Source organism: Amyelois transitella, chromosome 19 (assembly GCF_032362555.1).
Source record: "Amyelois transitella isolate CPQ chromosome 19, ilAmyTran1.1, whole genome shotgun sequence".
Lineage (NCBI taxonomy): Eukaryota > Metazoa > Arthropoda > Insecta > Lepidoptera > Pyralidae > Amyelois > Amyelois transitella.
This window is the reverse complement of record NC_083522.1, coordinates 2,614,869-2,638,310: the sequence shown is the minus strand read 5'-3', so window position 1 is coordinate 2,638,310 and position 23,442 is coordinate 2,614,869. Positions and strand designations below refer to the sequence as shown.

The 23,442-nt window shown below is 35.2% G+C and overlaps 1 protein-coding gene across 2 annotated transcripts; it reads right to left on the bottom strand.

Annotated features, from left to right (window-relative positions):
* Position 1: 1 nt before the first annotated feature.
* Positions 2-14,047, bottom strand: LOC106137232 (tyrosine-protein kinase receptor torso). Of its 2 annotated transcripts, none has more exons than XM_060949803.1 (15): positions 13,920-14,047; positions 9,954-9,996; positions 9,450-9,589; positions 8,450-8,693; positions 8,186-8,253; positions 7,801-7,942; positions 7,236-7,549; positions 6,526-6,640; positions 5,357-5,481; positions 4,770-4,956; positions 3,953-4,127; positions 3,009-3,440; positions 2,574-2,711; positions 2,036-2,212; positions 2-787 (listed from the first exon to the last, which is right to left on the bottom strand). In XM_060949803.1, exons 1-15 carry the CDS (start codon positions 13,992-13,994, stop codon positions 673-675), a joined length of 2,490 nt encoding a protein of 829 aa, XP_060805786.1. In that variant the 5' UTR covers positions 13,995-14,047; the 3' UTR covers positions 2-672. The 2 variants fall into 2 exon arrangements, with proteins under 2 accessions (XP_060805786.1, XP_060805787.1); XM_060949804.1 differs by lacking the exon at positions 13,920-14,047 and adding an exon at positions 10,561-10,743.
* Between the last annotated feature and the right edge of the window lie 9,395 nt (positions 14,048-23,442).

Below are 23,442 nucleotides of genomic sequence, written 5' to 3'. Positions count from 1 at the left end.
TATTTAGCAGAGCGGGTTAATTACCTAAGTCTAGTTAACTAAAAGAGAGGCTAACTTATCAATTAACGTGAGATCTAAGCTTACTATCACATTTCACTGAATTCTGCTTAATCTATTTCTATACAATACTACAGGCAGATCTAGATTCTTACCTTCCTAATTTGTATACAGAACACAGCCATTAAGTATAAAAATTAGGCAATCATAATTATTTAAGACTTAATTTAACTACTTCTTTAAGAAGGTATAATAAAATTATTGAAAACATACATATAACCATGAAACTATTGAATCTATCCCCTTCGGCCACATCCGAAACCAATATAATTATTCATATTTTTAAAAAAAGTTTTTAAATTTTATTTTTTTTACACATTTATTAAGAATTGTGCATGTAAAGGGATAATGATTTTACATGCATTTATTTCGAAATAATTCTTGAGTACTGTAAAGTTGGAATGAAAAAGGGACTAAATTAAAATATCTGAACACTCTGTCGCTGTACACTTATTATAAATCTATAAATATTTTAAAAACCACCAAAACTTCTAATACCTATTTAAATTTTAGATAATTTCTTAATTGGTACGTTTGTTTTCCCAATTAACACCCCGCATATACCTCAAGAACTTTGGATTGATGTAGTGAAATACAGAAGTAAAGGTGGAGTGGTCAGGCAGGCTGCAAGGCGGGCAGAGCCACGGGCGGCGACGAGTAGTGGTTGTGTGCGGGGAACAGCCGGCAGTCGCGGAAGTAGCTGTCGTTGCGAGACCAACCCAGCTTCTCTCTAGAACAGGAGCAGAAATGGTACCTAAATCATGTCATGGTAACTGATTTTGAACTTTCGCGTTGCATTATACTATTTTGTAAGTGACCACGGATCTTAGTAACATGATTTGATACGTCCGAGACAAAATAAAGGTATATTGGTGAGGAACAACGTTACATGCGTGTTTAATACCAGTATTATTTATAAATAGACGACCCCTGTTGTTTTGGTTTGGAGAATTAGAAAAAAAATTGGAGGACCATCTATTCATTCAGGACCATCTATAGGGTGAGTCAGACCAATGGAAAAAATGACTACAAATGTACTGAATCCATCTTCCAGCAATCCAATTGCTAACAGCGATATTTGGTCATCAAGATACACTTGATCATCCTGACTTAAATATTCTGACTTAACTATTGTGAGCTTCCACAGGCCGGTCCTCGTTCATCCCCAGGCTGAGGTAGGTAGTCCTGAGCCCACAGAAGTGAAGCAGCGCGTCCAACTTGATAACGATAGGGTCTGCCTTATTCCGCCAGGGGTATCGTCTATATCCCAGACTATATATCTATAGACAGAGCCACCAGTCTTGAAAATATTGATAGGCCACACTCAGCTGTTTGGCTAAGTGATAGAATTGAGATTCAAATAGTGACAGGTTGCTAGCCCATCGAATCCCAAGTTTATAATTATTATTTATCACAACTCACTTTAATCTTTTCTTTCTTCTGGCTAGTCTGGTTTCTACAGGCAGCCACTCTCGTTGTGGAAATAGATCTCCATAACTCACTTGATCATCCTGACGTATCTGCTGCGAGCTGCCACAGGCCGGTCCTCGCTCATCTCCAGGCTGAGGTAGTCCTGAGCCCACAGAGATTAGAGCAGCGGGTTTAACTTTGATAACGATAGGGTCTGCCTTATTCCACCAGGGGTATCTGCTTATGACAACACACTTCTGGCTACGAAGCGACTCTTGTCCGACCTGTCTGTTTTCCCCAGTGGAAATAGATCTCCATAACTCACTTGATCATCCTGACGTATCTGCTGCGAGCTGCCACGGGCCGGTCCTTGTTCATCGTAGGTAGGTAGGTAGTCCTGAGCCCACAGAGAGTAGAGCAGCGGCTCCAACTTTGATAACGATAGGGTCTGCCTTATTCCCCTAGGGGTATCTGCTTATCACAACTCACTTAAGCTTTTCTTTCTTCTGGCTAGTCGTGTTTCTACAGGCAGCCACTCTCGTCGTGAAAATAGATCTCCATAACTCACTTGATCATCCTGACGTATCTGCTGCGAGCCGCCACAGGCCGGTCCTCGTTCATCTCCAGGCTGAGGTAGTCCTGCGCGCACACGGAGTTGAGCAGCGCGTCCAGCCGCCGGTGCAGCTCGCCGAAGGACGGCCGCGCGCCCGGCTGCACGTGCCAGCACGATAACATTAGCTCGTACCTGTTGACAGAACTGATGATGAGGAGGCTATAGGGGGAAAAGGTGAACCTGTTAATGGGCTTAACTCGTACCTGACAGCAAAACACATGATAAGGAATCTATAGGGGGAAAGGGGACCTGTTAATGGGCTTACCTCGTAACTGACAACAAAACACATGATAACGAATCTATAGGGGGAAAAGGCAACCTGTTAATGGGCTTTACTCGTACCTGACAGCAAAACACTTGATAAGGAATCTATAGGGGGAAAAGGTAACCTGTTAATGGGCTTAACTCGTACCTGACAACAAAACTGATGATACAGAGTCTATAGAGAGAAATGAATTGTAAACAGCTATTACGCCACGAAAAGTATACTCACAGTTCTCTGCTGCAGTTGTTAGGCCTCTGCATCCTGTACCCTTCGCGCAGGAACCGCAGCAGCCTCGCTGGTGGTACGTCGGGGTACGGGGAGCCGCCCACAGTCACGATCTCCCACACCACCACGCCGAACGACCATCTGGATTGAAGGTATTCTTTAGATCTCTTTACGTTATTTTACCGTCCCGTTGCGGGAAATCAATTTTATGGATATTTAGGAAGCGACTTTAGAACAAAAAAGCTCTCAAGTTATGCACAAAAAAATCCAAGGTGGTATCTGGCAGCAAATGACTATAATATCTTTGCCATTTTTCAGCATGAACAGAATCGATCGTGTGTGGCAAATATCAGCAAGTTAATAACAGGCAACTTTAAAATATTTCAACCATTTATGAAGGAGAACCATCTCCTGAGAAAATAATCTGCTATGACTCACATATCGCTCTTAGTGGTGTATATCTTCCTTTCTAGAGACTCCAACGCCATCCACTTCACGGGCATCTTTCCATTTCCCTTCTGCTTGTACTGGTTCTCCTCGTACACGTCTCTCGACAGTCCGAAATCTGCTATCTTCAAAGTCCTGTCCCTTGCTACTAATATGTTTCTCGCGGCCAAATCTCTATGGACAACTTTATTGGACGCTAAGAAGTCCATGCCCATAGCTATCTGACGGCAGAAGGACAGTAAATCTCTAGATGTTAGCTCAGTATCGCAGATCCCCTGCAGGTCATACAGTTTGTTGACCACAAGTTTGGACTGGTGCCTCTCGAATTTACACTTGAACAGGTCGTTTCTGTACTCGCACGATTCTATGTTGTTGTTGTAATATTTCGCTTTCCGTTTGGATACCATCACGTCCCAGATGCATCTGAAATTGATTTTATATTGATTTTGTTTAGTCTCAAAGTGTCAAACAATTCTAATGTGTCATAATTTTTTTAACATAATGCATTAGTGGGGAACTAATTATAGAGGAACGAGTGCTGTAAGGCCTCCCGTCCTGACCCAGTTACAGAGGAACATGCTCACAATATAACACATAGTACGGTTGCGTCCATGCTCCAACGTTGGAGCCGCATCAATACTCATCAAAGTTTGATGATATGCGAGAGAAACCCGGCAGTTTGATGATCAAACTCTCTCAAGGTTCTCAAGGTTTTTTTGTTTTCTCAAAAGGTTCCTCTCGCATATGATTGGAATATCTTAACCAAGACCTGAAGCAGACCTTAAAACTTTTAACAGGTACAATCAACTAGTCCAGCTATCATGGCACGCGGAACAACATTTAATAAACAATCGCTGTTGCGCTTTTTATTTTGACGTGAAACGGCGGGAAAGCTTCACTGTGTCAGCAAAGTCAGGCTACAGCAGTTACAGTACCTGAGGTAGCTGAGCAGGTCTCCGCCGCTGCAGTACTCCGTGAGTATGAGCGGGCGGCGGCCGGCGCAGCACTCCACCAGCGCGAGCACGTGCGCGTGCCTCCCCACCGTCTTCATCAGCCGCATCAGCTCGATCTCCGCGTGGAATGAACGGATCTCGTCCAGCGTCGGGAAGTCTGGTGGTGGCAACGTTTTGTTGATGATTGATTGATTTATTTATTTATTTATTTATTAGGGTACACCAACAGTATTTACTTATTACATTCTTAACAAAGATACACAAATATAAGTCCCAAAGTAAACACAAATAACAGGTATACACAACATTTACCAAAGATATCAAATGACTAACACATTTAAAAGTATGATGCTTGAGCTGTGATTAACAATCCCTGATTGATGATCTTATATACTTATACGGACACTTCCATGGATATCGTAAAGGGCGACTAAGGGAAAAGCGATAGGCTAGCAACCATTTGCATCTCAATCCCATCATTAAAGGCGATAGTACAGTTAAACGTGGCCTTTCAATCTTTTCATGTCTATTGGCTCTGTCTACTCCGCAAATACGTGACTATATGTATGAACGTCAAAACCAGTCAATTAAATTATTTTCATAAACTTCCTGGTTTTTCCCGGTTGCAATCTAACTGACAATTCAAATTTGAAATTGTTTATTTGTTAAATGCATTCGAACATTGTCCACGAGGAAGATAATCTGGTAAAAATGAGGTAGCTTATATGTCTGCCAAAGATTATAAGTAACTGCGAAGAACAAAAGATTTTAAAGATGCAAAACTGAAGTACTACCTTACCTTTGAGCATCTTGACGGCCACCTCCTCGCCCCCGAGCGTCCCGCGGCGCACCACCCCGAAGGCGCCCTCCCCCACCACCTCGTGCAGCAGCAGGCGCCGCGACCCCACCTCCCAGTACTCCTCGCTTCGAGAACATTCCACGTCGAACGTCTCCAACGCGTCTTTGGACGGCTTCTCGTCTAAATCCTGTAATAATGCGGAGTTTCTGAGTATGATTTATGTGACTTTAAGTTCAGGACCAATCCATATATTTGTCATGGATGTCGCCCATATATTTCTCACGGATGTCGTAAAAGGCGACTAAGGGATAGGCTTATAAAATTGAGATCTTGTAGGCGATAAGCTAGCAACCTGTCACTGTTTGAATTTCAAGTCCATCATAAAACCATATAGCTGACACGTTCCGCCTTTCAATCTTTTCTAGATGTTGGCTCTGTCTAACCTGCAAGGGACTTAGACGTGACCATATGTAAGTATGTATGTTATGAAAACCGTAGTCGATAATAAATCAAAGTTTTGTCATGCTTGCAGTAGCATAACTTTGCGGCGAAAATTACTTTTTGTCAACAAAATGAAGAGGACGTACCAGGATATAGGACCGCTTCTGTTTGTCAGCTCGGCGTTTCTTCAGGCACATGAACCCCCCCACGAGCAGAATAATCGCTGCAAGCACGGCTATACTTGTTACCAACCCGGCCAAATGGGATTTTTCTACAAAAATATAAATAGAAAGATCAGTTGCAGCAACTAAGATCTCATCTTGCTTATCATCAGGCAGATTGTGGTTAAACGCAGTATAATTTTCGATAAAAGGTATACAATAACTATATAAAGCGTATTTAAACCTGTTTTATTCTATTATGAATTTGTTGGTACGGAAATAAATCTGGTCGTCCTTATAGCTCTCAGGGGTAGAGCTCAACCCAAAGGAATTCTTTATCATCGTTTTCGAATTATCTCCAAATTTTCACTTTCCGGAAAATATTTTTTAAAATTTGAATAATAATAGGTAATCCGATTCAGATTTCTATAGACATTTATCAGAAATTTTAAGAGTTTGCATGAGCCGGAGTCAACTTCAAGGTAAAGTTCAAGACAGCTCATAAAAACGAGACATGGGATAAGTTAGTTCGTGAATTATTCCTGCACGGTACAAAAAAAAGGAGAATTATTCATGGCGTTTTTGCCCCTCAGCCCTGTCCAACCATTCATGTATATTTTTTGAATAATAATGTATTTTTGTGTCAGACAGTCATGAAAATCATGAAATACTGAATATGGAAATCTTGTGATATCTAAAAGGGATCTTGGCTGATGGGATTTGATGTTTTTTTTATAGTCGTGCCTATTTATATTAGCTTTTCTGTATATATTTCAATTCAAATTCGAACCAGTAGTTCCTGAGATTAGCGCAAACAAACAAACTCTCCAGCTTTATAATATTATGTTTTCCTAATATGTAGAGACAAGTATTGCACCCGAGAGGAAGAAATATCCAAGGGAATTAGAGGCATGCTTCAAACCATCGGTAGTGCTTCGCTTTTAGTGGGAAATGGGAAAATAATATCTTTGCTGACCTAGCCTTTCACGTTAACCGGCTGAGAAACTATGGAAAACCTTTGATTGAAATGAGAACTAATTAAATTTTAAACAATTAATTAAATATTTGGTTTTCACACAGTTAAAACACAATCTACACCTCTTTAAAGGTTACAAAAATAGAGCGACTTTAACTTTGTATGAAGGAAATCTCACCTGGGAAAACAGCGTTCCTACTCGTACGAGTGATATTTTTGCCGTGGACAGCATCAATAATAACGTAATAAAAACCCTCATCCCTTACATTTTTGATTACCGCTTTAGTATCGTTCTGTAAAATAATAAAAAACAGGCTTAGTCCATTCTGAATATTGGAGCAAAAAAAAAAATTAAATAAAGTAAGATTTAAAAATAAAAAGAACGAAGTAGAAATTCATAAAATCGAACTATGTAGTACCGAAAATAGCAAAATGTTATGAAATTGGATAGACAAAACAATTCTACATTCATACCACTGAAAATACTAAGTTCAAATTTCTGTTGTACAAACATTTTAACCGAGTACAACCATTCACTCACTATAATAATCATACTTTCATTACACAACATTGTGTTCTGCTTCATCACACTTTCAGCTGCGTGTTCTTAGTTAGGTACACACTTATATATCAAACACATAGTATCAGCTTTAATGGCTTTTGGTCTGCTACTTTTATTAAGCTGCACGTTCGTTATTTGCATTTTGTCTGTTTTTAAAATCACCATAACAGTAATGAACTTAATTAAAATTAAATCAGGATTTTGCCGTTGTTGTAGGCAGATACTTCATCTTTTCACTGGCCACGATCCTTGCAAACTGCTTTCGCTTCATCCACATCCATCACTTTCTTCGTGAACTTATACTAAATCTAAGCTAATGAACTTACCCCTGGCACCAGTACACTACGTCGAATGTGATTTCCTACAAGTGTAACGTTATATTTATCAGGAGAACATTTTGGTCTCACCCAGCCTACTATTACATCCCAACCATCTGTAGAATCGTTAGCTATTATCGTCACGTTATGTGGCTTTCTATCATCCAAATTAACCCCAGGAGCCTCAGTAGGTTTAATATAATTTTGGTCTTCAGAAAGTTCGTCTGTTATATTTGGTTTATTTGATTTGATCACGTCTTCATTTGCTTTGTTTGGATTTCGGTCATTCGTCGCTTGATTAGCTACCAAATAACTGCTTGGTTCTGTAAAATTGTAAGTCATATCAATCAATTAGTAAACATTTTTTGTGTTTATGTTTAGAATTAAATCTACGCTTGAATTGAAACATGTTTTCCTTACAGAAAATGGCTTAAACATACTTATATAATATATAATGTCAATTTACGACCTACCTAATCTTTTAAGAAATAACAGTTTGAGACTGAAACATGTTAAAAGTGTACACAATATTATTATTATTATTACTTACTTACTTATTATATTTATTACTTACTTATGCGGGCGGGAATTTCCTGGACTTTAGTGCGGTAATGTTTGTAGGTGGCTCCACGAGGGCCCGACACACGAATTACACAAGATGAGTCTGTAGGCAGATCTCTTACTTCCCAGGTAGAATTGTTATTGGTTTCATTTGGCTGAAAAATAAATTACACCTGCATCACCAATTTCCAATTTAATGAGCATCTCCCATTTTGAAATACGTGTTTTTTCTTATTGGGAGGATACAAGCTTTAAAATTTCTTCTTGCTTTGAATAATCCTTTCATTCTTCTAACTTTAAGTGGGACGAAGAGTGACGAATGTTTAACTAGTACTTAAAGATGTTATAGTTAAAATTTCGATTGGTATAGTAAAACGCAAATTTTGAAAAGAACTTACCCATATGATGTCTTCTGAAATTTTCGTGTTTTCACATGAAGACATGACATTAAAGCAAGCGCAGGTGGCTGTAACAAACAGATCGGTAGTAGTTTACTTCTTTCTTATTTACCATTAGCTTGTATCTACGCATATATAATTATCATTAAGTTTTAGACAGACATGTGTTACGTTATAATATTCTCAGAAATCGAAAATTATTGATTGTCTATTCTGTTTAAAATGATCCGTATGAATTAATACTACGGAAAAACGGAAACTTACCATCATCACTATCCCATTCGAACAAAGCTCGGACCGTAGATTTTTCTTTATTCTCATACTGCAGGTGCACATTGATATCATATAGCTCATCAGTTACTCTCCAGGGTTCAACATGAGGACCCCGGAGCCAGAGGGAATGCTTGCCTTCACTGTTCAGGGTCGTGGTCCAAATGGTGTAGTTAGCTTCGGGTAAGGCGCTTATTGTGCCGTAATCATCATCGCTCTTCATAACGTTATAGTTAATCTACAATGAAATGATAATTATTATCCATTTAAAAAAATAAGCAATATGCTTATCGACATTTCAAGCACAAAAATCTGGATATGATTTCAATTAACTAGAAATGTAGGAAGTAGAGTATTTTTGAAGGGTAGTAAGGGTATTACCGTTATCATTCAATCTCATTGCATGGATTCTATGGAATTCGCATTCTATGGAAATAGATAAAGAACGTATATTAGGTAACAAAAATCATGAATATATAAACGGTAAATGACGGAATATAGAGCCCTGAGTCTTCACCTAATATTGCGACTATCAGATCCGGAATTGAACCAAAAGTGAATAATCTCATTATTATGGTACTTGCATAATTTTTTATATCTACAATGTGGGTAATTAACGCCAGTTATGATGCAAAAATGCAAACAGAAGTAAAAGTAAAAGTGGTTACAGTAAAATTAACATCGATTTGCAAACTCAGTACCCGCTTACTGTTACAAATATTACTACATGAGTACTTATGAGAATGGAGTCGCATATTTAAGACAACAATACGCAATGCAACAGTAAATAAGTAATATAAATGTAAAACAATATTATGTACAAAATAAATAATATTAAAGCAGTAAAATAGAAACAGAGTAGGGCCAATTATTCCTAGCAACAACGTATGTACTTCTTTCGAGCCAAAAACGACTCATTAATTTTACTAAATAATTTTTACAAGCCCACATTAAAATTTTTTGTTGAGGTTCTGTCTAACCTATGTATACTCACCACATCAGTGACAGTATCTTCATTAGGCACCTGGACTACAAGTCTCCATTCATCGTCCGTTGATGACAATTTGAATGATACTCCATCTTCACGTCTGCACACTTTAATTTCAGGTGGACTGGTGAATAAAGTAGCTTCACCTGGAAAGTCATCTCATTCATTAATAATAACTCTCCCATGTAACTTCATTTTTTTTCTATATTTTTAACGCCATCTCTCTAAGAAGGTTTATACCAAACTTTATGTCTCTTTTCTGTTCAAACTCTTGGTGAAAACGAGCGCTGTTATAAGTTTCACTGGTCTGTCTTTATGTTGGGCTTCATAGCAGTCGATAAAAGGTTCGATTTTAAAGGCCTTTTCGTTGAGAGGTATAACATTATTTTGGGTTTAATTGGTTGATTATAAAATTGACGATTTTAATAAGTTAGTTCAGATCAGTAGAATTAAATAATGTCGTTAAGATGTTTGATAATAAAATAAAAGCAAGGGATTTTAGATACTCACTTAGAAAATTTTCTTGGCATCTGGCGATCCAAATATGGCGTAGCTGTAACCAATGAAAGAAAAAAAAAAAATATGTAAAAGGAACGCTGTTAGGTAGGTATATTAAAAAAAAGTTTTGATCAATACACCATGTTATGATGGTAAATAAATTGTTTTAAAGTGATATACTAATCTATTGTCTATTAGATATCTATCTCTCTAACCCCATTAAAATGAACCATGTTGAAACGAGTATGAATGGGACAATTTCGTCCCAGTAGTGTCATGGAAAAAGTGACATTAACGAAATTGACTAAGTTGCCCATGTCCATGGTACAAGTAAGTATTCCTAATATCGTCGCAACATTGCAAATACTGAATAGTAATAAACTTATGGAATTCATTGCAGCATTTACGTCATTGGAACAGCTTCCTGTCAAGCATCGTGGTAACATAATCTGGGTCTTTAGGTTTCAGATATAAGGTCTAAATTAGTTTGAATTGTGTATGCAACCAATCATCAAAATAGTTCGATGTTTACAGTCTCCGTTAGTACATTGTAACAAATATTACAGTAAGTTTCTAAATTATATACATATAACAAAGTTATTGCATCATATTTATTTACCTTTTAGCAATTACGAAATTCCATAGTTAATTCCTCTTCCGCTTATTCAACTGAAAGTGTTAATCTGTTGAATAGTTATTTTTTACACTAAAACTATACCGTTTTCAGGCTAGTAAAGTCCATGAATTATATTCGATAAGATCATCCTTAATTACATCTAGGGCACTTCTTAATACCCTCCACCACTCATGGCTCTGTCAACCTTCCTGTTATACTAACCGAATCATGGGATGAGTGCCGTGCTCTCAGGTTTGCACATGCTACATAGATAATATCGGATGATACATATCTCATATCTACAGAGATAATATATTTATATATCTCAGTTTGGTGCAAAGGTTCGACTTCGCATTAAGACATTTTACGTACATAAAGTTGAAGTTAATAAATAAATAATAAATAGTTAGATCAAGTTAAATTTGGGCGCGTTTGCTTTCTCTAAGAGCACACCCTATTTTAACTCCATAGACACTTCTTGTTTCTTACAAACTTCTTACAAGATTAATCATGTTTTTTTTTTATAATTTTCGGCCAGCACAGCGCTTTATTTGGATGCAATGAGACCTCTGAATCTAGCATTAGTAACGTGAGAATTTAAATTCTCCCCGTTATATTCAAAAAGAAATGTGTAATATGGTTATGACGCCCTAGGATATTATGAGTTATCAAAACACCACTTACTCGCGTTTTGTCCAGAAATGTGTTAGTCAGAAGTTCCACGTGATTGAATCATTCCCGCGGGCGCGTGTTTGTCAACACGCAACTGAAATACTTCTCATTACCGTGTTGATTGCTTCTCATACCTATACACATTCCAGTAAGTTGTATCCATACCTTTTCCGTCACAATTATTCTACTCCACTAAAGAATATGAAGAGTCCCGCTAGATTGATGTTTCAGAAATTTCAAATTAACTCAAAAACTATTGAGCTATAAAAAATTGAGGCCCATCAAACGTACCTTCATTTCAGTAGGGGTAGGGCTCCGCTAAGTATAGTTACACAGATATCTTCACAAGTTATAAAGTCAAAGAGCCGTAGGTACCTGTTTCAAGCTCTGTTCTGAATTTAAGAACGAATCCGGTGGAAATAGCTCGTTTTATACGCGGTGAATTTTTATTGGTTTAGGAAATTTTCACAGCATGATTTGATGATGAAAATGCGTCTTTTTCATAAAAACATATAGCAAACAGCTAAAATATAAATATATTTTTATTTCCTATACGACACCTTTGTATGGAAAGAATGAAATATTTATATTTACAAATTTTATGGTGAGATCAGCTATAATAAGCTTTACATTTTATATTTTCACTTTGTGCTCCTTATTTGTTTTTGTGGAAATTAGCAGTGTATTAGTCTAAACATACCTACTATGTTATAAAATTTCTTTCGCCAATAAAATATAAGCCTGTATAATCTTAATATATTCTAAAACAATACTGTATACATATCTCTCTATCTCTAACACGTCAAGTAATATGTAACGTCATTCCTTAAAAATTGTCAATGAAACCAGAATACGTAGTATTTGAACAGTTGTTGACGAATTAATTGGTAGTTATGGAGTCCAAATCAAATAAAAACAATGCGTCAGTGGTTTGTTGTTATTTGATTTAAAACTACGTCATATTGAGTATTTGCCTGCTCCAGTGTACCGCTTCCATTTATTTTACCGTTTTTAAGGGGCTATGACATAAATGTTTCTTGGAAGACGAGTTAAAGGTGAAATAGCTACCTACTTGTGTTCAAAAGTGAAGGAGATCCAATATTAATTCTTTCTTGTTCATACTTTACATTGTTAGCTGTTGTCATTTAAAGTCGGCGTAGTACCTACAATCTCTATTGTCCCACCATGGGACAATTCAAAGCGACTAGTCCACTAGTCATATAGATCGGTAAAATTGCACAGTTTTTCAGTTAGTCAGGAGGATTTTATGGCACTAATTGAGTTTCGGTCTCCTTTTAAGGTCTCCATGTTGAGGAAGAAATATTATTTAACGTTTTAGGATTTTATTTTCAAATTTTTTAAAATAATTATTCGTATATTTTCTGTCAGTCTGAAGATTTCTTTTTGTATTTAAGAATACTACATTGAGATGAAATGCGGGTTTCTGTCATCTCGTCTTATACTCATAAAGTTGTTGGTCTAAAATTTGATGTAAACAGACAAGGTACAACAATTTATGTATTGTTTATATGACTATTTTTTTCATAACACTTATATTTTTGAGATTTTAGCAATATACCCATGAACTCAATGTAACTATTGGGAAAAACGGATAGAAAGGTTATAATAAATTGCAGAAATCGCAATTATGATACCTAAGTTCACCATTGCAAATCGTCTTCTAAATTCAATGACTGTTTTGTAATTTGTTATATTTAGTTTTTATGTGCAGTTAAGAGTTTACAAACGAACAAACAAGAAAATTATAAATAAACGTTTTGAAAAGAAATATCATCCCAACGCAACATTATAATTATATTTCATATACCAAAGTTTTCAAATCACAGGCAAGAACTTTAATTGCTTCTCATAACAGTGCTTATCATTCCTATAGGTACATTTTATGCCATCCACGATTAATTTTAATAGATAGGTATTTAACGGTACACCTAAAGCTTCATTGAAGACTGAAAAAATGGCACTATTCAGGAACCGTTTCAATTTGTCTGTCAATCACTAGCGTTCCGCTTCTTTCAATGTACTCGGGTCATTTTTAGCGGGAAATTAAATAAGCCAAATAAAAAGATGATTAAAAATTTATTCTGAAGAAAGCGGTACCTTGTGTGACGAAAGAAAGAAAAAAAGCTCCACTTGAAAACTGCTGAAATAAAATTTAAACGCTTATGTAACTATTATTATTATATTTTGTAAAGCTAAACCTATATTGAACATAAATTCTATTGCTGGGTACTTCTCATCTAGATCTGCCCCAAAGACAAACCTGGCGCACTTAAAACAAGTCCATTTTCGATTTTTGTCATCAAAATCCAAATAAGTTTTTATTTAAATAAACATTTGACCATTGCATGGCATAGGGCGTTCAACCTTCCTGGATTAATTTAATAAATTGGTAACGACGTTGTTATTTTGTGATTAATCACAATTTCCGGATCCGTTCCATTGAACTACTGAAAATAGACCTTCTGCAGGTCTGCGGACTACGATCAATGATAAAAGTATAGTTTTCAGAAGTATTAGACCGTTTTACCAAAAAACGGTGTCTTTTGCAGATGCTATTAAATTTTCTAAAGAGAAACAAAAAAAAAAATCGAATTACGGTTGTCCAATTCAATGTTCAACAGAAAAATTTTCATCCTTTGATCATAGATAAATAAAAAAAGTCAGCTTACATCGTCGTTGTCGAGATATGATATCAGATCACTGCAAATATCCTCCGCTATAGACTCCATATCTTCAGATACCATGGCAGTAGATGCTACAGTTACAGAAAGTGTCCTAAATTCAGCTTTCACCAACACTTTGTTTATTATTCCACTTAAAATATTCACTAAAATTATAATATAAGTTCTAGTCTTCATTTTTGTAAATTAAGTAAAAATTTTCATAATTTCAATAATTCCAATTTGAAAAAAAAACAGAGTTAAATTTTCACTTAATTATATTTTTTTAAGAATGTTAAACATTTGCGCAAAACTAGCAGAACAAAAGAATAAAAAATATTGTCGATGGTATAAAAATATGTTTTTCAAATTCGGAATAGTTTTTCCCGCGCTGGAAAACGCGTATGGCGCAGTGGCGCGTATAGAAGTTTGCGTAGAGCCGCGCGCGCGGCAGCCGCTTCCTTATCTGACTGGGGCGCATGCAACCTCCACGGAGCTTTATGCTTCAGGGGCCATAGCCCTATGGCAACCCTATTCGAAGCCGAAAAAATTAAGATATATTTTGCGAAAAGTTCAATAAATCTATCAATTCTACACTGATAATTTAAAATGTTGGGTTTGGCGGGGTAGACGTTTAGTTGTAGGGGTAGACATTTTATGGAACGTTAAATAAATACTTTGAGTTTTGGGTACAAAGTATAGAGTTAACAGAAATAGGAAATGGAAATGACAATTTAAGCAGCATCAATTACATATTGAGTAGGTACTTTTCTATTAAATAGGGATACTATTGCATGATTTGCACCATCATTTCCCATATAACTTGGAATAATGTTAGAAGAAACTTTATAAATAAAAAAATAAATTTGCTTTAAAATGAAGTTGATATTATTTTCACTTAATTTAAAGGAACTCACTAAAAGTCGTACGAGAATTTAATCGGATATAAAGTTATGTAGCTTTTAAATTTTCGAGACTGGCAGAATATTGAAATTTTCAAAATAATAATTAAACTAAACTATCAATATAAATTCAAAAAGTATTATTTCGAATAATAATGCCAAATTATTTGTTCAGAACAGTCAGATTATAAAAAAACAGGAACATTATAGAAATTTCTGGAAGATTCGAGAAAAAATAAAGTTTTGGAATGTTCCTATGAATAATCAAAAACGCTCATTTCGATGAAGTCAACAAAATAATTTCTTTAAAAAATAAGTCGCAGTTCGTAATCGTCGCGTAAACACATTTAACTACTTACCTACTAAAGTCATCTTCCTCCTGGCGTTAACCGAAGGTCATCTTTGGAGTAGATAGGCCCGGGGTCCATCTATGTCAACTACATGGCTATATTGAGACAATACCTACTAAAATCTCGTATAGGTATGGATTTATGAAATGATGGTGTATCGCATACTTTGAAATATAATTTAAAGCTTAGGTACGAAGGGTTAAAACTTTTAATATGACACCGCTACTAAGAATACATTTTTCTCACTTGTTTGAAATTGATTGAAGATATCAAGGAAAATTCATTGGCTAAATAAATAAAGGTTACCTAATGGGATAGATGGAAGATTATATTCATTCCTTTTTTTATTTCTTAAATCATATTCTTTCTCTTGAATCGTAATTAAGCACCGGATAATCACTGGATTCATATCATAAAGTCGCCATATTTTCTCTTCTTATTGCTAGCAATCTTTTTGATTTGTCCGTATTGTATCCCACCTATAGGTTAGGCGCTAATTCAATCAAGCTACCTGATTACTACACATATCATGTAGAAAAGAAAATGTAAAATTGTAGAGAATATTGCATATTAGACAAGACTAATCGAACATATGAATAGCTCTTATTCTCGTATGAATCGAACCCAATCGATTATATAAAATCCAATATACTTATAATTTAAATTACCTATTTACAATCTTTTTGGTTGTGATGTGCTGTACAAATGGCATCGATTTCTTTATGTGGACACATCTACATGTACGTACGTGTACTAGAAAAATACCTAAACCTTTTTGGAATACAAAAATAAGTTGAACTTTGAAAACGTGTTACAATATTGTGACATTCATCCAAATTACGAGAGTTACGCAAATAAAGATTGACCAACAATTTCACAGGTTACGTCTGGTGAGTAAGCGGTCAATTATTTGTAGCACAGATCATCGCAGACGCGATGGACTGGGCTCTGTGCTTCGTAGTAATGTGTCACATTCACGTGTGTCTGCGTTGAGTCGCTCTGCCACTAAGGGCTCTGCTGATCGGTTTACGCCACGAATGTTCTAATTATGTACATACGTCGCAGAAACTCAATTCTACTAATAAATAAAATATTGATGTTTGGACTTCACGGTCTTTTAATTAATCTGGAAACTGAACCGTTTATGGGCCTCGAAAAAAGGCCTTATCTGACGGAATTTTCAGTAACGTCACATCGCAATTTGAAATATGCCCGCTTTCTGTGAGGTATTCCATGAGTAACATTAAACTTTTCTTGTTTTAAAACATGCGAGATTTTGACACGGGTATTAGTTATTTAGATAATTAATGTATGATTTCCAATACAAAACATTCAAATTGACCCATTGCAAAGCCGAGCCTACTCGCTAGTTTATCACAAAAACACACAAGATCTGCGTGTAACTAGATCATTTCAATCACTGATGTGGTTTCAATGTCAAATTACGATATATGATTCATGTACTCGGTGAAATTTAAACGTCTGAGAAAACAATTTAAAAAGTGCATCATATCATTTTGTTTTTGTTTCATGGCGGTTTCACGTGATTGTTTCATGACTTTAATAAATTTAAAAATAGTATTAACAAGATCGAGAAGTTATTTACAAATGCGATTAATTTTCTGCCGCGCATTGGTTGACGTATCCAAAATGATTCGTGCATTCAAGTCGAAGGGCTTGTGATTCGTGCCAGTGACCTTTGTCGTCCACCGTCGAGGTCAGGATAGGTGTTTGCACATATTGTCACCACATGACATGACACGCGTTGTTATAGACATCTGGTCAAGTGCAAGTTTCAGGGGTTAAGTATTTTGGCAGTGAAGTAACACGTCGAATAATTGACGTTTATTTTTCTTTATTCCGTCCGCGGCCTGTAGCGTTTTCACTTTTTTAAGATTTTGGCCATATCCTGTATCCGTGTGTCTATTTGAAATTAGAATATTTTTAATTCCTTTATTAAATAAGCTAGCGAAGAAAACCATAGTGGCTTCTCTTCCAGGAAAAGGAAATCAAGGAAAGGATAAATAAACTGAGAGACTGTTTTCTTTGCCTACCAGTAAGGGATAGGATAAATAGATACGGGATAGATGGATTACAAACAAATTTAAAGTTTCTAATGCAGCTTTTTCTACCGACTTTAGAAGACGAGTGGTTTTTTTGTCAACATACATACAAAAATATAAACATGTGTATAATCACTTCTATATCTACTATATCCTTGAGGGTTGGGTCAACAGTCTTGAAAATACTGAAAGTCTCCAAAAATACAGACAGGTTTATAGCAACGCAGACAGAAATACAGACGCAGCAGAGAAATAGAAACCTTAATTTGTAGTGTTTACGAGTAAAGGTTGTCGAATTAACACATTGCAATTCATTGTTACTACCTATAACCACGAATAGTACTCAGATAGTTATCTGTAGTTAGTGCTTATATTTTCGTAGCGCAATTTAATTTTTATCAATATGACGTACAGTACTGCACTCTTATACGGATAACAATATAAACATCCAATAATAGAAAGCCTTGATGTTAGTGCGTATCACGCAGGCTTTAAAAGCGATATGACATCAATACCACAATCTATAGCTACTGAATACAATACAGATAATACATATATAAGAGACAGGGCCGGCCTCGTCGAACTTTTAAGGACCAAATTACGAATGTCTCAAAAAAAAGTAGATGTTAGGAGTACCCGTAAGCGTCAAGTATCTATTCGTTATTTAATAATCAGGTATTAATTGAAACGAAAATTTGGTAAAATAAACATACATATGGTCACGCCTTTATCCCTTGCGGGGTAGATAGAGCCAACAATCTTGAAAAACTGAAAGGCCACGTACTGCTGTTTAGCTTAATGATAGAATTGCGATTCAAATAGTGAAAGGTTGCTAGCCCGTCGCCTAGAAGAATCCCAAGTTTATGGAGCATATCCCTTAGTCGCCTTTTATAACATCTATGGCAAAGAGATGGAGTGATCCTATTCTTTTTTATATTTCTATGTAAATGTAAATTGAAAAGTACTTAATGGTAATTGAAAATTACATAGTTGCCGCTCGTGATATGCAGTTGTTTTACTGCTTCTGGCAACCACTGGACGGACACCGTGTCACACATATAATTATTTATTTTTTCAAAAGCAAGCAAAATTTATATACCTACTAACTGCAATAGCCCAGACATTGAAATAACATAATAATTTAAAATTTGATAAGGTTTCAAGGCGGACGTAGTCGCGGGCAACGACTAGTCATGAAATACAGAAAACCAAAATTATCTGAATACTTAGCTCTAACTCTCGACATGGTCAGTCAGTGATCGTTTTTTATGTATGTACATATTTAACCGTCGTCCGTCGCGAGCTAACAAAAAACACTAGATTTTGAAATTATAATTCTATAGTAGGTGTCCCGATTTCTGGCCTTCAGTAATATTTTTAACCGATTTCCAAAAAGAAAGAGTTACTTAATTTGTTGTTTATCATAAAACAAGCGTAAAGTAATATAGGAGAAATCAAAATGACCAGTTGAATCTTTGTAGTTTTGGTAATGTTTCTTCAACTAGTCCATCAATAAATAGTCCAAAAACTGTCTTAACCTGTTACTGTTCAATCAGCAACAATCTGAGGTAGACAATATAAAATCACGGAAGCCCGCATTTTTTATACTTCTACAAATTTTCTATAACATTAGAATCGTCGCAATTAGAAAATTCAGAATAATGTGCGTCCGCGGTTTCGCCCTCATAAAACAACAAATCCTGTTAGTTTCAATTTACGGGAAATCCCCTTTGAATGCACCTCTAGTTCATATAGGGAAGTTAATGCCAAATTTCTAATTTCTAGATCCAGCCCTCGTTGCATGGCACGCGCGACGCCGTTTTTATCGCGCATTTTTATAGCTATCGCTGTTCCGTTTCACGTCATAATAAAAAGCGAACAGCGACACTTTTTTGGTTACAGGGCGTTTGGTAACATTTGACCGCTTTATCCTGTTATCGTTCGCTGTAAGTATAACTTCGATATAATTTTGCGAATATTTACCGTCTCTACCATACAATTCCACTTCCCTGCCTATTTGTTTCCTTAGTCGCGCACATTACCAAGTCTATGAATGATAAGCAGGTACACAACAAAACTAGTGGCCCATTTAGCGACTATATTTCCACGATGGAAACTTACCTGTCAATACCTATTAGAAACTATCTAATATAAGCTTCCTTATGCTGGTCTGGAAGTATACCGGCTGCTTCTACAACCGTGCACATTGTAAAAGGCAATCAAGGGAAAGGCTAATAAACATGGGATGCTTTTTTAGGCGATAGGGTAGTCATAATTTGAATCTCAATAAAATAATATTATATATAGGTACATAAGTAAGTTCGAAACTTGTGCTACAAAATACTAATTCAAAGATACCGTATTTTATAATAAATAACAATTGTAAAGTGAAAAGCCAATACCCAGGCTATTTGAAAAAAGTTCGTTTCTCATCATTATATGGCCGGGATACGAACATGGACCTTCGGTGTCACAGCCAAGCGCACTTCAGCTGCGCCACAGAGACCGTCAATTAATAAAATAATAACTTACAAATTTTTGCGTGGTACCTATTGAACTTTTTGTTCCTTTCGTTCCTTTTGTGGCAATGATTTTGCTTAAGCTTATGTGGAAAATAAATTCTTCCCCCTTTGTGGCAAATATCATCAATATCGGTTTAGTCCTTTTTTAAGTTTTCTTAATAAGGAATGAACGTTATAACACAAAATTAAAATGTTTTCTTTTTATAATATTAGTATCTAAGTAAGTATAGATAGTGTAAATTTAAATTAGCGAAAAGTATTTCTTAATTATTACTATGTAAGTATTGATAATATTATTTAAAGTTATTAATTATATATCATGAAAAATATTATTTGATTTAAAGTTGCACGATATAAATTTTGAAAAGATTTGCTTTTAAATTAACAAAACATTAAAAGGCGAGGCTCGTTTATGTCTTTTACATTAAATTCATTTCTATAATTTATTTACAGTCATTATTATAAAGTTATAATCATTAAGTTTTCCGAGTATATATCACCGTCGAGTCTCTAACGATTACCGATAATCTGTAACGATAAATTGATGAAAAATCGATAAGTCAACAGAACAGTGAATTTTTAAAAAGAAGAATATTTAACTTGTTGTTCAGGCGCAAGGCATACATGATTAATTCGGTTATCCTTGAACAGCGCTGAAGGTCCGTTCCGGATGCTCATACTGCTCATACTATATTCAATGTCATGTAGGTAAAAGTGCCGTGTGGTTCCCGGAACTTAAGGATAGGACCACTACATATCATTTTCCATGGATATCGTTAAAGCGACTAAAGGAAAGTTTAATAATTCCATACTTTAGCCATACAGCTGAACATAGCCTTTTGAATGTAAGTAAATTGGATATATTACGAAAAAAAAACATCTTTGATTGATCGACAAAAGTAGATGCAGCCATCCTATATTACTGTGTTAGAATAGGATAGTGCTATTCATGATTAACGTCTTTTCTCTCAACAAATCACATTCAATCAAACGGCATTACATTTTGAACATGCGAACTACTGATTACACCATCATACAAAATTGTTCCACCTACTCCGGACTCCGGGTGCCTCTCTGACTCAATACCTAACTATTTGTCGAACAACTGATTTTGTTTTAAATATTTGTTACCTGATTAATTTTAAATCTGTTCGAATTCCTCGGAGTTCGTGGCCCGAGGTTGTCGCCCTCTTAATCCTCTAAGCCTTTTAGGATTAACCTTCCTACAGTCAACCCTGGGTAAAAACTCCATGAAAAGACCGTTGACCAGGCAGGGCAGGTGGTCCCAAAGTTAGTTTACAACATGTTTGCAATTCCTGGTATCTGTATGTATTTTTATGTAACTAACTGCTAAATCTACCTTCTATTTGCGTATAACTTGCAGTCTATGGTTATTCTAATGCATTTCAGCTGACTTCAAACATCGCGTAGGTAGGTATAGGATTGCATACAACATACAAAAAAAGCTATTTTGTAATAATAAAAATAATATGTGATTAATAATACTTGCATACCTAAGTAGATATTTCAAAGTTTGAATTCTTATCTTGTGTGATGCAATTAATCCTTTTATGAAATAAGCGTGTTCCGATGTTTGGAAAACTAGCTTCGATTTATTTGATGAAACTAGATAAGTAAGTATATATTGTTAATGTAAATTGTACTTATTGGGTTTTTATGTTTATAATTAAATAAAATTGATTTAAAAAAAAAATTAAATATGTACAGAAAATAATATCATTTTTCATTTAATTCTGAGCGGTGGGCACAAATTAAAAATTTGTCGTTTTTGGCTCGAAATCGAAAGGTCGAGTATTTTTTGTAGAATAAAATAGGTATGGTATGGTAGTATAGGTATGACCTAATTTTATCGTTATTTCAGATTTTTATCAACACAAAATTTTTTTTTTTAATTAATGATGAATTAAGATTCTCTCATCATCTCGTCGTTTGTAATGAAGAGCCTTGATGAGACAGAGTTAACACGTGAAAAGTCTACTTTAAATAGTTGATTGAAGTTTTTTTACCATTTAGTAGTTTTATCATACGAAAACTACTATTAAGCTTGAATAAAATTAATTTTTATGGGGCGTTACCCTTAATAAAATTAAAGTTAAAAATCAAACCGAATTTATGTAAATAAGTAGGTACTTCAATGATCTCGGGTCGCTGACCTCCAGCAGTTCCGTAAGACACTAAAATTATTTAATTTTTTTTCTAATGCTGGGGCAACGATATCGTTACCTTGGTGTGATCAGGTACAACCTTCGGATATTTTTCATTGCTCACGGTCGATGAACTATAATTCCTGGTCAGCTAATAAAGAATTAAATTAAACTTAGTTTTGTTACAGATTGTTACATGCGTGACATTTTTTTAATTCAATTGATTGCTATGATTCGGCTAACCGTGAATTATTTCGTATGCTTAGCTTTTATTTATGTCTTTAATACCCAGATGTAAAGTCTAATCTAGAGTAGCATATATGCTAGTCTAGATTAGACTGATGATTATTAATTTAATTTATTAAATTAATTTTATTTATAATAATTAGGATTTTGAAAAGAAATATCGTTTGACGTGCTAAGTATTGACATACAATTATGAAAATCTTAGTTCTTAAGTAACTACCTATGTGCTTTCCAGTGAAAAAAAATCTTAATCTTATTTCTGGTTTCTGGAATCAGACGACGACGTCTATGCCGATATTCCGTTGCATCCACCTATCCGGGCCCCTCATAAATAAAGCAATTTCAAATATATCAAGTAAACGGCGCAATGGATCGATCTCTTAAATACGATAAAAACCAGTCACGTAGTCCTCATTTGCGTAGGTAAGTATAATTGCTACTTATTAATATCGACACGGGTACAATAAATGATTGATTATAATGTACTTTGGCGCCAAAATTCCGTGCAAAAACGTATCCGACCGGCCGTGACTTTAAGTTTGCGCCGAGAAAAAATTATAAGGTCTTTAACAGACAAGCGGTTTCTAAAAAAGGGCTTGAAAATATATGAATGTAATGTACAGTACAGTAAACAGTATCACAGCACTAATTTTAATGATAAGGGTGTAATTAAAAGTATAATAAAAAGTAAAGAAAAAATACATTACAAAAACTCTAGGTATAGTTTGATCAAATAAAGTAAAAAGTAAACGTTACAACATACTTATAAGTATAAAAATTAACAGAGAAAATAGATGAATGGAGGTAGCTACACTTAACTCCATAGACAAGAGTAAGCTCTTAAATTAAAAAAAAAAATTAAATACGAAAGAAATAATGTAGGAAAGTTTCTTTTTTTCAAAAGACAAAAATAATTAACGCGTAGTAATCACTGATCATTCGATTGAGTTGGTATATTTAATTTATTTTTCGTGCGTTAATAAAAATAGTTTGCTGTGTGTGTTACAGCTCTTATCAATTTATTGATTGCGTTTGCGCCGGATAGACTCTGTAATCTAAATCCTTAACCAAGTAGTTTTTTTTTTCTCTTCTTTGAAAATTAACTTATTTTAAAGCAATCTTACGTAATTAGGTATGACCGATCACGATAAGAGATTTATTTTTGGTCAGTGATGTTATTTTTGACTTTAAATAACGCGGAAGAAATGTCTTTCGTAATATCAATTAAGTTGTTTTGGCTGTCACATCGTCACTGTCGTCACTCTGTGTATCATCCTGACTTAT